At 64.1% G+C, this 19,019-nt stretch overlaps 6 protein-coding genes across 6 annotated transcripts in view; 4 read left to right on the top strand and 2 right to left on the bottom strand.

The window, feature by feature from the left end:
- Positions 1 to 724, top strand: part of EMIHUDRAFT_468761 (hypothetical protein) — a gene marked incomplete at its 5' end in the record, with an annotated part of 4,592 nt that extends 3,868 nt beyond the window's left edge. Inside the window, 2 exons of the mRNA XM_005780469.1 lie at positions 111 to 196; positions 479 to 724. Of these exons, the coding sequence (XP_005780526.1) occupies positions 111 to 196; positions 479 to 544 (152 nt within the window). The 3' untranslated portion in view covers positions 545 to 724. The remainder of the gene's footprint in view (positions 1 to 110; positions 197 to 478) is intronic.
- A 275-nt stretch (positions 725 to 999) lies between these two features.
- On the bottom strand, positions 1,000 to 1,336 carry EMIHUDRAFT_73196 (hypothetical protein; the record flags this gene model as incomplete). The annotated part of the gene is made up of 2 exons (XM_005780470.1): positions 1,000 to 1,084; positions 1,212 to 1,336. The coding sequence occupies 2 exons, from the start codon at positions 1,334 to 1,336 to the stop codon at positions 1,000 to 1,002; spliced, it is 210 nt and encodes a 69-aa protein (XP_005780527.1).
- A 441-nt stretch (positions 1,337 to 1,777) lies between these two features.
- EMIHUDRAFT_366357 (hypothetical protein) lies at positions 1,778 to 4,563 on the top strand. The gene is made up of 11 exons (XM_005780471.1): positions 1,778 to 1,928; positions 1,994 to 2,102; positions 2,338 to 2,402; positions 2,550 to 2,699; positions 2,783 to 2,884; positions 2,931 to 2,933; positions 3,100 to 3,183; positions 3,557 to 3,596; positions 3,737 to 3,801; positions 3,875 to 3,922; positions 4,123 to 4,563. The coding sequence occupies exons 1-11, from the start codon at positions 1,785 to 1,787 to the stop codon at positions 4,150 to 4,152; spliced, it is 840 nt and encodes a 279-aa protein (XP_005780528.1). The 5' UTR covers positions 1,778 to 1,784; the 3' UTR covers positions 4,153 to 4,563.
- Positions 4,564 to 7,002: 2,439 nt separating this feature from the next.
- EMIHUDRAFT_114352 (hypothetical protein) lies at positions 7,003 to 12,526 on the top strand (the record flags this gene model as incomplete). Its single annotated transcript, XM_005780472.1, has 6 exons — positions 7,003 to 7,425; positions 8,206 to 8,284; positions 9,542 to 9,603; positions 9,832 to 9,936; positions 11,865 to 12,142; positions 12,283 to 12,526. 6 exons carry the CDS (start codon positions 7,003 to 7,005, stop codon positions 12,524 to 12,526), a joined length of 1,191 nt encoding a protein of 396 aa, XP_005780529.1.
- A 28-nt stretch (positions 12,527 to 12,554) lies between these two features.
- EMIHUDRAFT_235180 (hypothetical protein) lies at positions 12,555 to 13,225 on the bottom strand (the record flags this gene model as incomplete). Its single annotated transcript, XM_005780473.1, has 4 exons — positions 12,555 to 12,593; positions 12,666 to 12,860; positions 13,070 to 13,108; positions 13,181 to 13,225. 4 exons carry the CDS (start codon positions 13,223 to 13,225, stop codon positions 12,555 to 12,557), a joined length of 318 nt encoding a protein of 105 aa, XP_005780530.1.
- Positions 13,226 to 17,969: 4,744 nt separating this feature from the next.
- Positions 17,970 to 19,019, top strand: part of AP4E (Adaptor protein complex 4, subunit epsilon) — a gene marked incomplete at its 3' end in the record, with an annotated part of 5,394 nt that continues 4,344 nt past the window's right edge. Inside the window, exons 1-4 of the mRNA XM_005780474.1 lie at positions 17,970 to 18,036; positions 18,131 to 18,262; positions 18,339 to 18,431; positions 18,949 to 18,983. Coding sequence (XP_005780531.1) covers positions 17,996 to 18,036; positions 18,131 to 18,262; positions 18,339 to 18,431; positions 18,949 to 18,983 — 301 coding nt within the window. The remainder of the gene's footprint in view (positions 18,037 to 18,130; positions 18,263 to 18,338; positions 18,432 to 18,948; positions 18,984 to 19,019) is intronic.

The raw sequence follows: 19,019 nt of genomic DNA on the forward strand, positions 1-19,019 counted from the left end.
CCTCCCTTTCCCTTGTGCCTAACCAATCAATCCTCCCCCTATCGTAAATCTTGCTTCCCCCCCCTCAAACCCCACCCCCACCCCCCCCCCCCACCGCCTCCCCCTCGCAGGCAAGAAGCGATTCAGCAACAACCGGTTCGAGGACCGCGCGGTCGCGGCGGCCAAGGCCACCGAGGATGCCGAGTTCCTGAGCTTGGTGAGCCAATCCCTTCCCGCTCACCGCCAACAACAGAGCCACCACCAACCCCACACCAGTCCCCACCTTTTGGCTCCGCCACTGCTGCCACTGCTGCTGCCGCCACCGCCGCCCTTGCTCACGCCGTCGCCGCCCACGCCGCGCCGCCTTGCCACCCCCTTTCGCCACCCAGTTCGGCCGGGCCCCCGCACACCCTCATGCCCCCTACCATGGCTTCTCCGGCACCACCGCTCTGCGCCTCTGCTCACTGCGCCCCTTCCCCTCCCTCCCCCCGCCGCTCAGATTTTCACCCAGTCCGCGCTGGCGGCGGAGGCGGAGCAGGCGGCGGCGGCGGAGGTTGCTGCCTGAGCGTGTGTGGGGAGAATCGGGCATCCCTCAACAGTAGCGCACCCGTGGGCCGTGCGGCGTGCGCCGTGGTCTACGGTCTACTTTGCGCAGCGATGGGGACACGCACACATTCGCTGAGTTTTCTTTGTGTAGAGTCGTTTGCGCTGCACGCGTGTAATAGAAGACTAAATAAATAGAAGACGAGGGCGGAGACGGTAGTGCGACGGTAGACGGTCGGGGGAACGTGCAAGCCTTGCTGCAAACGTCGCAAACGCGCATCGTGCGGCGTGTGCGCGGCTGCGCTCCTCACTGCACTCGCAAACGAGCCAACTCCCGGCACACGGCCACAGCCCACCCCCGGCACCTCGACAGCAAGTCGCGACGGCAGCGCACGGTGCGGGGCGGGGCTTGGGTGGGGACCGAGAGGCGGCGCCGGCGCGCGAGGGGCGAGCCCCGCTCGGCGCGGCAGCAGAGGCCTAGGCTAGCTTTTTGAAGAGGGTCTTGGAGACGCAGGAGTCGACGCAGTGGACGTAATCGCCGTACCACCCCGAGCACTCGCCGCTGCCCTGCGCATCCCGACAGGGGCGGGGGTGGAGGGTTTTGCACGGGAGACGGGAATCGAACGACGGCAGTTTTGCGTGTGCGGATCGGGGCACGGATGAGGAATTGCGGAGTGAAGGGCAGGCACGCCTTCTCCTCGATGCGAGCAGCGCACGCCTGGTACGTCTCCAGCGCCTTGCCACACGACGCCTCGCACCCCTTCTCAAGCAAGTCCTTCGGGTCGACAACCTCGACCTCGCGCGGCACAAACATGCCACCGTACCTGCACGCGCGCGGCGGCAGCGGCGGCGGCGTCACAGCCGAGACGGGCGCGAGTGCCGAGGGTGGCGTGCGGCGGCGGCGCGGCGCGGCACAACAAGCCTTGGCTCCGCCATGCTGAGCGCTGTGAAAGAAATGCGAGTCGATGTCAAAGGCAGCCGGTTAACTCCGCCCGCGACGTGCGGTCCGGCCCGTCCAGTCGCAACGCACTGCGCCTGCGTTTTCTCGTTTTCATTGGTTTCGGCTGCGCACTCAACCAAGCGCACTCAACCAAGGGTGTGTCGCTCTCAAGCGGACCACCACCACCGACGCCCACCACGGGCTGTATCGGGCCCTCGCCGCCATCACGCACTCACCACCGCCGCCACCACGCCGCCGTCACCACCACACCACCGTCCCACTCATTGCCGCCACTTCTCGCCGTCACCGCTTCAGGAACATCATGCACGCCCTCTCCCTCGTCGCCGCGTCGCTCTCGCTCGCTTCGGCGCTCCAGATCGAGCCCACGCCCGCGGTGAAGCCGCTCCTCAAGCTCCGCGGAGGTCTCGGCGGCATCGACGCCGGCCAAGTCGCGACAATCGTGCAGGTTGGCGCCCGCTCAAACTGCGCCCTGTATTGCCCGACCACTCTCACAGTTTTCGCCGCTGTTAGGGCATCAGCGCCGCCAACGCCGGCGTCATGTCGCTCGCGCCCAAGAAGGCCGGCGAGATGTACGGCGTCGCGCTGACCAAGTGGACCGAATTCTTTGCTCAGTGGTCTGGTGCGCGCGCCTCGCTCTGCAGCCGCTCCTGCACCACAGCGCCAGACCCCACCGCCACCTCCGCCAGACAACCCGCCCCCTCACCGCCAGACCCCATCGCCCCCTCACCGCCAGTCCCCACCGCCCCACTCACTCTCAGACCCACCGCCGCCTCACCGCCAGACCCCACCGCCCTCTCCGCCAGACCCAAACGCCCCCTCCGCCAGACCCGACCGCCGCCTCACCCGCGCCGCAGGCATCATCATGTTTGGCCAGGTCCTCACGGCGTACCTCCACGCCGGCGGCATGGCCCTCCCCGAGGCGCTCGCGTGGGGCTTCCTCCCGTCGTGCGTCTTAATTAGCTCTTAATTAACTATTAATTAACTCTTAATTAGGCGCTCGCGTGGGGCTTCCTCCCGTCGTGCGTCGTAATTAGCTCTTAATTAACTCTTAATTAACTATTAATAGGCGCTCGCGTGGGGCTTCCTCCCGTCGTGCGTCGCGTCGGTCCAGGACTTCCTGAACGACCGCATGGTCGGCGAGATGGGGATGGGCGAGGCGGCCAAGTACGCCCCGCCGCTGGTCAACCTCGCGCTCACGCTCGGCGCCTTTGGCAAGGCCCATTCTCTCCCCTATATCTCTCGACTATATCTCCCCCCTATCTCCCCATATCTCATGCTCACGCCACCGCCTGCAAACAGGTGCCGAACCTTGCGCCCGAGCTGGCGGCCAAGGCGGCGGCCGTGTGGATGGCCGCCAACGGCCTCTTCGGCTACTTCTCGACGGCCGCCTGGCTCGAGGGCCATATCTCCCCCATATCTCCCCCATATCTCCCCCATATCTCCCCATAGGCCGCCTGGCTCGAGGGCTGGGGCGCGTCCCCCACCACCCACGGGACTGAACCCACACTGGATTCGGTACTCCGGAGGTATGGTACTAGGTGCCGCGCGCATGCCCCGTGTGGACGAGGAGTGCTGCAGCTGGAGGCGTTAGCGAACGCGCACTTGCATCAACTCTAGGCGGCAAGGGACTCAGCGCGGTCGAGTCGGGGATGGGCAAGCTCATGGCGTCGACGATGTGCGGCGGCGCTGTCTACATCGCGGCGAGCCAGAGCTAGAGAGACCGCCCCGCGGTGGCCAGACCCACTCTCACCTCTTTGCAACCGCGCGTGTGCTACGCCGCGTCGCCCTCCCACTTCTCCTACGTCCGTCCCACCGCCCGGCCCAACTACTTCTCTCACCACCTCCCTACCTACCTACACACACACACGCACACACAGAGAGAGAGAGAGAGAGAGAGAGAGAGAGAGCGAGAGAGGTGAAGACACGGTCTGGCCTGCGACGCTGGACACGCGGCGGTAAGGGCGGGACGCAAGCGCCGTAGAGACGGCCACACAGGAGCGGCACACAGACACACACACTCACAACCGACACTCCGCCTGCTGAGGCTGCCACGCACCACGAGAGTGAGCGTAGGCGAGCGCCTTCGGGGGCAAGACGGCCCTCGAGTGCTTCGGCGCCATGATGGGCATATACGCCCTCACCTTAATTAACTCTTAATTAGCTCTTAATTAACTATTAATTAGGCGCCATGATGGGCATGTACGCCCTCACCTTAATTAACTCTTAATTAGCTCTTAATTAACTATTAATTAGGCGCCATGATGGGCATGTACGCCGTCACCTCACTCGACGGGCTCTACCTCTCCAAGACCACGGAGGCGATGGCGGCGGTCGCGCCGCCGACGGGCGCGCCGTACTTCTGGGGTTGTCGACGCTTTTCTTTTCTTCTAGGCGATGGGCGTCGACCCGCCCAAGGTGCTCTTCTGGGCCGCCATCCAGGCCTCGCGTAGTGCCGTACGCTCACTCGGGATGCGTGGCAGTGTCAGTTTGCTGAGTGTCGGTTGTGAGTTTGTGTGTCTGTGTGTGTCGCTCCAGCGTGTCGTCATCATCTGTCGTCATCTCTGTCCCGCGTCCATCCATACCGCGCCGGTGTCCAGTCCGAGCCAGACTGTTCTTCACTTCATTCCTTACTTACGCAGGCGTTCACCGCGGCGGCCGTCTTCCTCTGAGGCCACCCGCGCGCCACGCCCTCAGTTTTCCTCAAAGGAGAAATGGGGGAGGCTGGCTATCCCGCAAATCTGAGCCTCTCTGCTTGCTGAGGCACCGACAAGCTCGGGCCGCACGGTCTCGTCGGCCGGTGCAATTGCAGTCGCGGCGGCTGTGTCTTGCTTAGAGTGGCCGTTACCGTAGCATGGGGGAGCGCATGATCGTCGGTGTCTCGGTCGTCTTCGACCAAGAAGTGAGTGCGCCGTTATCTGTGCGAACCCCGCTGGGCATGTGTGTTCAGCATGACTTCGAACAGCATGCTCCGCGAGACTGAGTACAGTGCATATGTGTACACGTCTTGCGTGACAACTCGCACAACACAGGTACACCGAGGAAAAGAGTTTGTCTATGATGGAACAATGCGTTCGATCATCACAACTTCCCTTTCACTATCGCCAGCAGAGCGGGGTTGTTGCACGAGTATATCTGGGCCACGATGTCTCAAATATGAGGGGTTTTGACTCCTACCGGCTCCTGACGCTATCCCTGGCAGCTCTAATGGCCAGGGTCAGTAGTGTTGTGATAGATGGTGCCCATACTAGCGCAGGAGCTGCCACACTCGCCCGGACCGTCCCCTTCTGGGGCCGGTTCCGCAGCCCGCGAGAGCCGACAGCGGGGCCGTGCCGCAGGTGCCTACTGCCGAGAGCCACAAACACTGCGCCGTCCCGCCATCACCTACAGGCTGTCTTGTGGGATGGTTGGGATGTCCAAACGCCACCATCTTGGCTCTTGCGACCTCAAACCCTCGAGCTGTATGGGTGGTCCTGACGTCGACAGACGCCCGAGGACCATGGTGAAGCTGAGCCGGAACGCGTCGACAGGTCTCGTCTGAGCCCGTGGCGGTCGCCGGCTGAGTCGTTGTGCACGGGACGGTACCTCAGGCGTCACCTCCGCAGCCTCAGGTCTCACACTCCATCACCTCCGCCGGGACGCCTTCGGTGGCACGCTCGGCGGCGACTTTGTGGCAGCCCCACAGCGAGCGCGGCATCGAGCCTGTTCGGTCTGGTCGGTTCGCGGCACTCACTGGGTGCCTGCTGGGTGCCAGGGAGTGCCGCCGACACGCGAGCGGTGCTTCCTGGCGGCGCGCGCCGGCTGTGGGGCTGCCACAAACTCGAGACACGCTTTTTGGGACATTTTCGACGCTTTTGGCCCATATACTCGTGCAACAACCCAGCGCTCTCCAGCTCCACTGGCTCTCCAGTCTCCTCAGGCTCTACGGCCCGTGCGCCCACGCCTCGACCTTCTTGGGCAGCAGCTGGTCCGACAGGTCCTCTCTGTGGCCTAGGCAGCCGTGGCGGCCCTCGCCCCAGGTAAGGACGGCGCCGTCGGCGGCGAGGGCGAGGCTGTAGAGCTCTCCAGCCGACACGGCGACGACGCGCCGGCCCGCAAAGGCCTCGAGCTTCTTGGGCAGCAGCTGGCGCTGCGTGTCGCCGTGGCCCAGCTGGCCAAGGGCTCCCCAGCCCCAGCTCCAGACGCTGCCGTCGGCGGTGAGGGCGAGGCTGTGGCTGCGTCCAGCCGACACGGCGACGACGCGGTGGCCGGCAAAGGCCTCAATCTTCTTGGGCAGCCACTGGTCCTGCTGGTCGCCGTGGCCCAGCCTGCCAGAGGCTCCACCGCCCCAGCTCCAAACGGCGCCGTCGGCGGTGAGGGCGAGGCTGTGGAAGCGTTCAGCCGACACAGCGACGACGTGCTGGTCAGCAAAGGCCTCGACCTGCTTCGGTAGCAGCTGGGCCTGCTCGTCGCCGTGGCCCAGCCTGCCAGAGGCTCCACCGCCCCAGCTCCAGACGCTGCCGTCGGCAGTGATGGCGAGACTGTGGACACCAGCCGACACCGCGACGACGCGCCGCGCAGTCAATGCCTCGACTTTCTTGGGCAGAGTCTGGTCCTGCCAGTCGCCGTGGCCGAGCTTGCCGTAGTCTCCATCGCCCCAGCTCCAAACCGAGCCGTCGGCGGTGATGGCGAGGCTGTGGCCGCCTCCAGCCGACACAGCGATGACGCGCTGGCCTGCCAAGGCCTCGACCTTCTTTGGCAGCAGCTGGCTCTGCGTGTCACCGTGGCCCAGCTTGCCGTAGCCTCCATCGCCCCAGCTCCAGACAGCGCCGCCAGCGGTGAGGGCGAGGCTGTGGTCGCTCCCCACCGACACAGCGACGACGCGTTCACCCAGCGAAGAGGGGAGGAGGGTCGGCGTGTTGAGCCGCGTCACTCCCTCGCCGTGGCCGAGCAGGCCTGGATAATCGCCGCACGACGAGAGCCGCCCCTCGGCGTCGATGAAGAGGCTGTGCTGACGGCCCGCGGCCGCCCTCGCCGGCGGGTTGGACTCGCACAGCAGCGCAGCGAAGCACAGCCACCGCACGGCGGAGCCCTCGCCCTCTGGCTGCGCCGGCAGCTCGAAGCCGCGCTCTTGCGCCCACAAGCGGATGGCCTCCACCGCAAGCGAGGCGTGAAAGAGAAGCGAGACGGCCGCGACGCGATGTCGATGGGGCTTTCGCAGCGAGAGAGGGCGCGCTCGAGGAGCTCCGTGGGGAGGTCGAGGAGGCGGATGGGCGGCGGCGTCATTGGCGAGGGCGCGGCGGTGGCGGCGGCGGCAAGGCGGCGCGAGCGGCGGCGCGACGGGGTGGACATCGGGGTGGACAGCGAGAAAAGAATAAAAGAACCCCAGTGTGAGTTAAAAACACATCACGCGCAAAAGAAAAATCTTTGTCTGGTGCAACGAGCCTCTTCGAATTCTTTTACAGCCGCCTCACTCGCGCCGCCGTCCCGACTCGCAAAAAACCGGTCGACCTTTCACTGCGCAGGTGCTTCATCGAGCAACGATGAACGGCACCGCCGGCGACGCGCCTTCGCCGCCGGCCGATGTCGAGACCGACACCCGCCAGCTGATCGGCGTCTGCCTCGCGCTCAGCGGGAACCTGCTCGTCTCAGTCGCGCTCAACATCACAAAACACGCTCACAACCTGAACCAGCGCGCGGCAAAGCCGCAGCCGTACGTCAAGCTGCCCCTCTGGTGGACTGGCTTCGTCTCCACCATCGTGGGCGAGCTCGGCAACTTTGCGGCGTACGGCTTTGCCGACGCGTCGGTGATTGCGCCGCTCGGAGCCATCTCCGTGCTGTCCAACGCGTTTATCGCGGCCCTCGTGCTCGGGGAGGGCCTGCGCTGCCGCGACCTCATCGGCTGCTGCCTCTGCATCGCCGGCGGCGCCGTCATCGTCGCGTCTTGCTCGACGCACGACTTGCAGGTGGAGCCGACAAGAGAAGAAGAAACGAATCAGGCCCATCCTACCGAGCATCATAAGGATGAGTCGAGGGACGAAGCTGCAGGTGGACGCCGACGTGCACTCCTTCCTCTCGCGGCTGCAGGACCGCGCCGTATCTCAATCCACTGGCAGCGCAGGACCGTATCTCAGTCCACTGGCAGCGCAGGACCGTATCTCAGTCCACTGGCAGCGCAGGACGTGGCACGGACACCCAACAGCCCGCCTTCTCTTCAGAAGGGCACACACGCCCGGCCACAGACACGGGGAGGCACGTAGTGGATCTAACGCAAGGGAGTGTCAGCGAGGGCGGCGCCCTGCAGGACCGGATCTTTCTGGTCTACATCTCCCCACATCTCCCCATATCTTCCCATATCTCCCCACATCTCCCCATATCTCCCGATCGCAGGACCGGATCTTTCTGATCTACATGCTCTGCCTCACGATCCTCACCGGGCTGATGCTCGGCTTCCAGGAGATATTTATACGGGGAGATCTGGGGAGATCTGGGGAGATCTGGGGAGATCCTCACCGGGCTGATGCTCGGCTTCCAGGAGATATTTATACGGGGAGATACAGGGAGATACGGGGAGATCTGGGGAGATCCTCACCGGGCTGATGCTCGGCTTCCAGGAGATATTTATACGGGGAGATACGGGGAGATATGGGGAGATCTGGGGAGATCCTCACCGGGCTCGTGCTCGGCTTCCAGGACAAGTATGGCCATCTCCCCCCATTCCTCCCCACATCTCCCCCTCTCTCCAGGACAAGTATGGCCACGCTCACGTCGGCTACTACGTCCTGCTCTGCTCCATGCTTGGCGCGGTGGCCCAGAAGCGGAAGAGTTAGTCTCGTCTTCCAGCCAGCGCTCGAGAGGAGACGCACTCCGCTGTACTCGACCGTATTCAGCGGGAGTCACTGTCCTCGCAGCCCCTCGTACTCACGCGGCGCCCTGGAGACGCTGCACGAGACCGTAGTCTCGACGCGAGGGGGTGGCGTCTTCAGCACGTAGGTAGGCACGGTCAGCTCGCCCAGCTCTGCTACCACACCACCCACGGGACGGAACCCGCACTGGGTTCGACCACTCTGGAGGTGTGGTGCACGTAGGCTCGGTGACGGTCATGGCGTGCAAGGGCGCCTCTTCCCCCCCCCCCCCTTCTCTGCCGCGCCGCGAGAGCTGCGCGAAGGGGCGCTGTTCACAGCTCGGCCCGTGAATAGGCGTCTCGACGATGCTCAACCTAGATCTCCCTCATATCTCCCCCATATCTCCCCATATCTCCCCTAGGCGTCTCGACGATGCTCAATTTGTGGATTTGCTGCGGAGGCCACCCGCCTCCCCATCGCACCCTCCACACCCTCCCATCACACCCTCCCATCACACCCTTCACACCCTCCCATCACACCCTCCCTTCACACCCTCCCATCACACCCTTCACACCCTTCACACTCATCACACCCTCCCTTCACACCCTCCCTTCACACCCTCCCATCACACCCTTTCATCGCACCCTCCCATCACACCCTCCCATCACACCCTTCACACCCTCCCATCACACCCTCCCATCACACCCTCCCATCACACCCTCCCATCGCACCCTCCCATCACACCCTCCCTTCACACCCTCCCATCGCACCCTCCCATCACACCCTTCGCACCCTCCCATCGCACCCTCCCATCACACCCTGGTGTCCAGCCAGCGCTCGAGAGGACGCGCTCTCCGCTGTACTCCGCCGTATTCAGCCGTTAATCGCTGAACTGATTCACAGAGAGAGACGCAGAGAGCTCCCAGTACACTGCACAACGCCGGTTTGCAAATCACCCAATCTCTGCCCATCTCTCCCCACATCTCCCCACATCTCCCCACATCTCCCCACATCTCCCCACATCTCCCCACATCTCCCCACATCTCCCCACACCTCCCCACATCTCCCCACATCTCCCCACACCTCCCCACATCTCCCCACATCTCCCCACACCTCCCCACATCTCCCCACATCTCCCCACATCTCCCCACACCTCCCCACATCTCCCCACATCTCCCCACACCTCCCCACATCTCCCCACATCGTCCCCACACCACCCCACATCTCCCCACCGTAGGCTCGCTACCCGTGCGGGAGCCTGTCTTCTACCTCGCACTGCTCGTGCTCGGCAGCACCGCGGTGCTCCTGACCCGAAAGCTCAGCACCCCTGTGTCTCCCCCTATCTCCCCCCCATCCGCATCTCCCTCTCTCCCCATGTCGGGTGCCGCAGATCCGAGACCTCAACATCCTCTACTTCCGCCTTTCTCCCCACATCTCCCCACATCTCCCCACATCTCCCCACATCTCCCCACATCTCCCCACATCTCCCCATCCCTCCCCATATCTCCCCATATCTCCCCACATCAGGTGCTGCAGATCCGGTACCTCAACATCGCGATGGAGAACTTCGGCAACACCGAGACGGTGCCCGTGTTCTACGTGATGTTTACCCTGTGCACCATCCTCGGCGCGGTGTCCTAGAAGCGGGATACGCACTCTCGTATTCGAAACGGCGCTCGAGACGACACGCACGCCGCTGCATTCGCTGTCTCTCTGTGTCGCTCGTCTTCAGCTGCATGCGGCCGTGCTCCGCTGTCTTCACGCAAGGACGCAGCCCCGCGCCAAAGACGCACACGCACAGACAGTCGAGAAGGGAGAGAGGCAGCGACGGCAGTCCGAAGGCGGCGCTGGGTCCCAGGAAGGCGAATGCGATGCCGGCCTCTAGTGCGAGCTCTACACTAGTGAGCTCGTACTACGCACGCCGGCAGATCGCGACTACAGCTAGTCTTCGCACCGTGCTCCGAGAGACTCTGCACAAGACCGCCTTCTTACTCGTATTCGTCTCCGTGCATTCTTCTTGCTGTTCTCAGGCTCCAACTTCCTGTACCACGACTTCGAGCACAAGTCGACGGCGGATATCGGCGCCTTCTGCGCAGGCTGCCTGACTTGTGGCGGGGTGGAGCTCCTCGGAGCTTTCCACGAACCTTCTCGGAACCTTCTCATAGGCTGCTGCCTGACGTTTGGCGGCGTGAAGCTTCTCACCTCGAAGCGCGACCGGCGCAAGACCCCGCCCGACGCGCTCCTCGCCTCCGAGGAAGCCGCGCTGCCGATCAGTTAGAACTAATCGGGGAGTGATTCGTTAATCAGGCGCTTCTCGCGTCCGAGGCGCCGGGCGAGTGGCGGCAGACACCCGCAGAGCTGACGCCGCCGAGTCTCGCCGGCGGTGGTCCCCTACCGGTCCGGCCTCAGCTACCCGAACCTTCTCGGAACCGTCTCGGAACCTTCTCGCCAGGGACCACTCGGAGCGGCGCGCTGCAGCCGATGGCGCTGATGAATACGCCGCTCGGCTTCTCCGGCGACGTGATCCGGCGCGCGATCACCGTCTGTCCATCCCCACCTCGCCCATACAGTTTCTCACAGCTTCTCACAGCTTCTCACCCGCGGCCAATCCCCACCGCTTCTCACAGCTCTCACAGCCTTCGTTAGCCCCGCTTTTGTTTTCATAGGCGCACGATCACCAACCGCGGCGATCCCGCGGGCTGACTAAACCTGCCGACTACACTGACTGGCGGCGTGACGCATCGCAGGGGCGGGGGGGGGGCGGGCGGGCGGGCGGGGCGGGAGAAAGACAAGAGTTTCGGTCTAGACCCCACCCCCCCCCCCCCCCCCCCACCGAGGGCGCCGGGGGGCAGGCTCACACTTCAACAGTGAAACCTTCAGATTTTTCTATGAGTAGCCAGCCTCCGGCGGGCCCCCCCGCTACACTTTCCCCAATGTTTACCCAATGTCATTGCCAATGACAAAACAAACGCATGAGGCATCCAAAAATCGTAAGGGTAAGCGCTACGTACACTGAGAGAGAGACGAGAGAGACGGAGAGAGAGACTGCACACATGGCCCCTCACGCGCACACCGCAAGACTACGCCGATGGCAAACCGCCCACGCACCACTTGTGCAGATCGCGAATGGCTGCCTCCTCTCTCACGCTTGCGCAATCGTGGTCGGTCCCGCTATGGATATGCCCAACCCACAAAATGAATACGCACCGCCTTAAACGGCTATGCTCTGGTTTCGGGTGCGTAACCTGGTGCGTAGACAGGCGCAGTTATCAAAATACAGCAGATATGAAGGCCGACCCTCACCCCGGACCTGGCTCACAGCGCATATTTTCCTTCGAAAACAGCACAGAATACTTCAATGTTGGCCCTGCCCCGCACTTACGCAGCATAATTTTACCAATTCAGGCCCATCGACGACCGCGTTACGCATGACGTATCATGTATCCGCATACGTACCCCTTCCTGGCGCCACAGCCTGGCGCTGACGTACTACGTATACGCATTATGTTTCTGCACTCGCCAAAACGCCCGCGAGACGATTGCCTGGCAAATGATTTTAGGTGCCGACGCTGCCTGGTGTGTTATTCCAAATCGAATCCCAATTGTCACTCGCGAAAATCTACGTGCCGTCCGTTGCCATGATGGCCCAGCCGCGGACCGCGTCGTCAGAGGGCGTTATGCTGATCCCAGCCATCACCAAGAGGAACACGACTGGCTACAAGAACATGTCCTACAACCGGCGCGAGAAGAAGTTCAAGGCGGAGGTGAATGCTGGCGGCAAGTGTGTCCACCTCGGCTACTTCAACACCGCCGAAGAGGCGGCCACCGCTTACGCTCGGTCAGAGTATGGCCGCGCCGACGCCGCCAAGCTGCTGCAGCCCCGCCCCGCTCCCACTCCCGCTGGCGCCGAGGCGATACGGCAGGCGGAGAGGGAGGGCCTGACTCTGGCCACCAGCAGCAGCAACACCGGCTACAAAGGCGTCTACTACCGCCCGAAGGACGGCGAGGCAGCAAGAAGTACAAGCTGGAGGAGAGGACTGGTGGCAAGCAAGTCACTCTCGGCTGGTTCGCCACCGCCGAGGAGGCTGCGCTCTTCTACGCCCGCAGGGAGGCGGGCATGGACACGCTCGCCAGCGATCTCACTGCGCCGCCGCCGCCGCCGCCGCCGCCGTCCTCAACCTCTGCGGAGCTGCCACTGGCGCTGCCGCTAGGGCTGCCATAAGTTGGCGCTGCCGCTAGTGCTCCAAGTGCTAGGGCTGCCGCATAATCATGAGCCTGTCTCCAAACACCTCTCCGACGCGCTCGACTATAGTCCAAATTGGACGATGGACTCTATGTCGGGTTGGCGGCCATTTGTGCACCTGCGCCTCGAACTTCTTTTTGCCGCGGATGTAGGACACGTTCTTGTAGCCAGTCGTGCTGTTCTTGGCGATGGCTGGGATCAGCATAACGCCCTCTGACGACGCGGTCCGAGGCGGGGCCATCATGCAGCGGACGCACGTAGATTTTCGCGAGTTTGACAATTGGGATTCGATTGAGCAAGGCAGCGCGGGAGCCTGAAATCATTGGCCAGGCAATCGTCTCGCGGGCGTTTTGGCGAGTGCAGAAACATAATGCGTATACGTAGTACGTCAGCGCCTCCAGGCTGTGGCGCCAGGAGGGGGTGCGTATGCGTATGCGGATACATGATACGTCATGCGCAACGCGGTCGTCGATGGGCCTGAATTGGTAAAATTATGCTGCGTAAGTGCGGGGCAGGGCCAACATTGAAGTATTCTGTGCTGTTTTCGAAGGAAAATATGCGCTGTGAGCAGGTCCGGGGTGAGGGCCGGCCTTCATATCTGCCTTATTTTGATAACTGCGCCTGTCTACGCACCAGGTTACGCACCCGAAACCAGAGCATAAGGCGATGCGTATTCATTTTGTGGGTTGGGCATATCCATAGCGGGACCGGCCACGATTGAGCGCGAGCTGCCGGCTGAGCCCTGGTCTGACAGCCTGACAGCAAACCCCGGACAGCGCCTGACAGTGCCCGACAGCCTGACAGCGCTGACAGCACTTTCTCTGACAGTCTGACAGCACGTGTCTGACAGCCTGACAGCAGAGTCTGACAGGCGAGGGGTCCCGTCGCTGTCAGGCCCTAACGTGACAGCCTGACAGTTGCCTGACAGCCCGACAGCACACAGTGGCCTGACAGCAGCGCTGACAGCCCGACAGCAGCACAGACCCTGAGGGGTGGCCCGTCTACCGTCTACCGGTAGACCGGGTAGACGGTAGACCATTTGGTAGACGAGTCTACCGCAGTCTACCGGTAGACCGTAATGAACCTACGACCCCAGTCTACCGGTAGACTGGGTAGACCGCGGTAGACTGGTCTACCACTTTTTCAGCCGCCGAACGGTAGACCGCCGCCGCCGGACGGTAGACCGCCTCGGCCAGTTGAATATGCAGCCTCCAGCTCTCCACTCTGGCGCCACTTTGGCAGACGAGCGCCGGCAGATGCCCTCGCGGCCTGCCGGCGAACGTCCGTCCGGCGAGAACGCGCGATGAAAGTGCGGTCTGCCGCGCGGGCGAAATCTGCCGGTGAGAGAGGCTGTTGAGCGCGGTCGCTGTGAGCTTCACCTCATGCCATTTCCGTGCGAGGCGCGCTCCGTGTCTTTTATGAGATCAAATGAACGTCTTTACACACTCATCGGGGCGAACCGCTCACTGCGGAGCGCCGCCCTCTCGCGGCTCTCGAGAGCGAGTTTTCGCCAGACAGCCACACGTCCATTATGGCGCGCGTTCTCGCCGGACGGACGTTCGCCGGCAGGCCGCGAGGGCATCTGCCGGCGCTCGTCTGCCAAAGTGGCGCCAGAGTGGAGAGCTGGAGGCTGCATATTCAACTGGCCGAGGCGGTCTACCGTCCGGCGGCGGCGGTCTACCGTTCGGCGGCTGAAAAAGTGGTAGACCAGTCTACCGCGGTCTACCCAGTCTACCGGTAGACTGGGGTCGTAGGTTCATTACGGTCTACCGGTAGACTGCGGTAGACTGCGGTAGACTCGTCTACCAAACGGTCTACCGTCTACCCCAGTCTACCCCAGTCTACCGGTAGACGGTAGACGGGCCACCCCTCAGCACAGACCGTACACAGACCCAGTAGAGCCTCTTTCTTGTGCCCCATGAGGGTATAACAAAACTACATGCAAAGACATGTGAGTGTGGTCCATGTAGTCATGGGATGGTCATGGGTCTCTCTCTCAACCCTCCCGCCCGCCACCTCTGCGGACCCCTCTCTAGCACCGGCGGCTGTGCTACTAGCTACCAGCTAGCCTTCTGGTGCCCTACAGTCATATGCCTACGGCGTCTGGGTGGGGGTGGCCGCCGCCGTCTGTGCCGCCGCCGCCGCCGCCGCCTGCGCCGCCATCTGCGCTCCCCAGGCGGCCGCCCCTGCCGGCGTGATCACGCCGTAGGAGGGGGGCAGCCGCCGGCGTCATCGGCGTCAGCGCCCCCGCCGCCGCCCGGCCAGCGGCCACGGCGGCGTCGACCGCCGCGTTGGTCGCAATCTTCTGCGCCTTGTGCTGCCCCCGCACCTTGGTCTGCGTGGTGCGCTGTGAGCGGGCGCTGCCGAGCCACTTGTGCGCGATCAACACGACCTGCGACCGCCGCGAGAGGAGGGTGAGTGCCCCGCGTGCGGGTATTGATGGACACACGGCGAGGAGAACGCACGTTTGCAGCTCGGCGAGCGCGTCGGCTTCTCCGCTTCCACCGGCAGGTCGGCGAGCCACGCGCGGAGGTGCGACTCGCCGGCAGTGTGGCGCAGCACGTTGGAGCAGTTCGAGCCGATCGCGCCAGTCTCCCCGTAGAGCGCGCCCTTCTTCTTGCCGCACAAGGAGCATTGGTAGTAGCCGAAGTGGCGGTCGAGCTTCTTCACCCCCTGCGAGAGGGAAGCCAGTGGGTGTGGGCGGGAGGGTGGTGAAGAGGAGTGTGGCGCCCACGCACCTTCTCCACAGACTCGTTGGGCGCTGCAAAGGAGAGGTAGGAAGCCGAGTCCCACCAGAACAGAGCGTGCAAGTACTACAAGCTGACGAGCGACAACAATGGGGAGGCCTTCCGCTGGACCAGCAACTACCAGATCATCAGCAAGGTGTACCTGAAGAAGCACTCCACCCTGCCTCTCTGCTATTCCCTCAGTGCGGCAGACAAGAAGATGGTGACGTCCACCATGAAGAAGATGCCCCCGCCGCCACCGCGACTGCCGCCGCCGCCATCATCGCCACCGCCCGCGCCGCCGCCTCCCTCGCCGCCGCCGCACCCGCCAGGAGCCGCCCCCTCCCCGCAGCCGAGGGCGCCGCCCCCTCCACCCTCTTCGCCGCCATCGCCTCCATCGCCGACGCTGCCGCCGCCGCTCCGGCCGCCGCCACGTCCCCTACACCCGTCGCCCTCACCGGTGGAGTCAGCCGGCCAGCCCCCACCGCAAGGCCCGAGCTGGATGCCTTCTGGGTGGCCTATAAGCGCCGTGCCGGACGGCGCGACGCCGCATGCGCTTGCCGGTTTGCCCGCTCGCCTCCTGCGCTCGCCCGCCCAGACGGCAGTTGTCGCGGCTGCAAGTTGCGCGTTGGCCGCTCTCGTGTGTGCTCGGGTGGCGGCAGCGCGTCGCCGCCCGGGCAGCGCGCGTCGGATGCTGGAGATGCAGAGTGTGAGAGACACCGTGGCGCAGGGGGCGGTCGGCGTCGGGCCCGCGGCGGGGGAGGGGGTGGAGGTTGCGGTGACGGCCGACGCCGCCGGCGCTGCGCAGGGCGCAGTGAGGCTGTGAGCAACACCGAGAGACGAGAAGATCTAGGGTACCCAAACTCCGGGCCGGTGTGCGGGGAGCGGACCTTAAGGACCGCCCAGAAGCTTTCTGAGGCAGCAATCGGCCCGGTTCGAGAGCAGGTAGTCGTGGTAGTATTGAGCGCGCAATCGCGCCCGAGCCGGCCCGCCCTGGCCCTGTAGACCCTCCCAGAGAGTTGGCGATGCTGTACAGCATGCCCAGAGCATACCGGACAGGCTCCCGTCGAGCGACGAGCTATGCTGGCTCGCCGCCGGCGGCGAGCTCGAAGACCCGCGCCGAGCTTCGCCGAGCCTGGCGGGCCCACCCGCACGCCCGCGCGCCCCATTCCCAGCCTATGCCAATGGTGGTCGGGTTTTCGAGCAAACAAATAGAGTTTTCCGTTGGAACGAGATCTCGCATTCTTGCTCCGGCCCATGTGGGCCGCCGGTAAGCAGCCTGGATCTCGAAAAGCGGTGTTGATACGAGCGCGCCACGCGCTCTAACGTCTAAGCCCGTGGCGCACTCGCATCGACATGGAGACGCCCCACACACCAACCGCCGAGATCTCGCTGCCCCGCACCTGCCGCCTCTCGGCTCACTGCCAGCTGCGAGTCACTCGCTCGCTGCGCGTGCGCCGGGCCGAGCCGGTAGCGCAGCTCAGGCGCGAGGAACCGCGCGCTGCGCCTGCGCCACGATGTGATCCTGAGTGTAGGAGGCGTCGCCGTGCCACCGCCCACCGTTTGAAATAGCGGACGCAGAGAGCATGCCAAAGTGGCAGGTGAGGTGCCTCTCGTCGTCGATCTGGCCGTGGACCACCAAGATGGGCAGCCTGCGCGCGGTCGCGGACTTCAGCAGCGACTTCCTAGCCGTGCGCTAGGGCGGCGAGGGCGGCGCGCAGATTTCCATTGGCCCGCTCCTTGTCCCAACTGCTCAAAAACACTAATGGAAACCTCCAGGCAACTTCAACAACTCCCAAACTCGTTTGTGTCCCAACTCGCCACAGGCTGGGAATGGGGCGCCGCAGGCAAGCAAGGCGAGCTTGCTGGCGTCTTTGCCAAGCGCCAGCATGCCAAAAGACACCTCGCAGCGCGTGAGACGTGACCAAAGCCGAATGATTCGGTGCCGCGAGAGCAGCCGGTCGACGTCGGTGCCAAGCGCGCGGCCGTCGGGCGCCTCCGAACCGACAGGGGCGCCGTGGCAGTAGAGAGCACTCTACCGACAAGAAAGAAAGGAAGAAAACAGACAACCCAACGGAGGGATGGGAGGACGGCACGCCGCCACCACATATCCTGGATATTTTTCTTTTTTCGACAGTGCCAGCCGCGTGCTTTCGCGGGAGTCGTCTCCCAAGCCGCGTCCCGTCAGCACTGTCCCCGAGTGGTCCCGCCTCGGCGGCACACACTCTCGACCAGGACAGTCCTGCCAACGGAAACGTGTCGCGCGCCGGCGACCATTGCGGCGTGGTCGTTGTGAAGCGAAGTTGGCACGACCACCGCCCTGCTTCGCAGACCGGGCAAGGAGGGGCCTGCTCCCGTTCCGCGAGGAACAGGAGGTCGCCCCCCCTCCCCCGGCCTGAGCAGCGACTGTGGAAGGCAGCCCCGTGAGTCGAGGGCGGCGCGACCATTGCTGCTCTCCAATGATCAGAGACCCGGTAACTGCAGATGGTCGCGACGCCCCGCTCCGCCCCGCCCGCCCGCCGCGCCGGCCGCCGCGCCACCGCCCGGTGATTATTATTTATTAATTACTTAATGTATAAATAATAATCGCCTTACCCACCGTCGCGCCGCCTCGTCCCTGTATTCGTAGAATTCTTCTCGTGAAAGTGAGGCCTGCGCTTGGACGCTGCCGCGAGCGAAGACCCCTCGTCTCCCCCTACCGGGCCCCAAAAATCGCGCGGCGATGAGCGGCGGGCATCTGAGCAAGGATTTCTTCGAGCTCATGTGCGCTCGCACGCTCGCACTTCGCTGCGGAAACCACCGGACGCACACCGCGGCTGCTCTCCCCTCACCGCGTCCGCACCCCTGCACCGCGCAGCAAGAGCATCGGCGAGTGCAAATCGAAGCAGGAGGAGGACAAGATTCTGGCGGCCGAGGTGGCGACGCTGCGCCAGCGCTTCACCGAGCAGCTCAGCCCCAAGAAGATGAAGGAGGCTGTCGTGCGGATGATGTGAGAGACCGCTCCGCAGCCACCGCCACGCCTGGGCACGAACAACTGCGCGCCTACCCCGCGCCCTCCGCCGCAGGTATGCGGAGATGCTGGGCCACAACGCCGACTTTGGCCACATCCACGCCGTCAACATGTCGCAGCAGACCAACCTCATCGCCAAGCGTGTCGGGCGCGCGAGACACTTCCGAGACACTTCCTGGCCACTTCCTAGACACCTCATCGCCAAGCGTGTCGGGCGCGCGAGACACTTCCGAGACACTTCCTGGCCACTTCCTAGACACCTCATCGCCAAGCGTGTCGGGCGCGCGAGACACTTCCGAGACACTTCCTGGCCACTTCCTAGACACCTCATCGCCAAGCGTGTCGGGCGCGCGAGACACTTCCGAGACACTTCCTGGCCACTTCCTAGACACCTCATGGCCAAGCGTGTCGGGCGCGCGAGACACTTCCGAGACACTTCCTGGCCACTTCCTAGACACCTCATGGCCAAGCGTGTCGGGCGCGCCTTCTGCGACAGCCGCGAGAACAGCGACCACAGAGCTTCGACAGCATTCGACATCTCTCCCTCCCCCCCCCCCCCCCCCTCGCTTGCGTGCGCACCGGCTCCCTCCTGCTGCGCCCTCCCCCACCCCTGCCGTCCTGCCGCCTCTGCCCTTCTCACGCCTCTCCCGCCCCTCTGTGTGCAGATACCTGGCGTCGACTGTCTGCTTGCACTCTGGGTGAACGCAGCCGCCCGCCAACACGGCCCCCCACACCC

The sequence above is a fragment of the Emiliania huxleyi genome, assembly GCF_000372725.1.
Source record: "Emiliania huxleyi CCMP1516 chromosome Unknown EMIHUscaffold_214, whole genome shotgun sequence".
Lineage (NCBI taxonomy): Eukaryota > Haptophyta > Isochrysidales > Noelaerhabdaceae > Emiliania > Emiliania huxleyi.

Excerpts from the sequence above, each read along its gene's own strand:
- EMIHUDRAFT_366357 (XM_005780471.1), top strand. The coding sequence starts at position 1,785 with ATGCACGCCCTCTCCCTCGTCGCCGCGTCGCTCTCGCTCGCTTCGGCG. Across the intron at positions 1,929-1,993 it reads AAGTCGCGACAATCGTGCAG|GGCATCAGCGCCGCCAACGC; the intron begins GTTGGCGCCCGC and ends CGCCGCTGTTAG. Across the intron at positions 3,802-3,874 it reads ACCTCTCCAAGACCACGGAG|GCGATGGGCGTCGACCCGCC; the intron begins GCGATGGCGGCG and ends CTTTTCTTCTAG.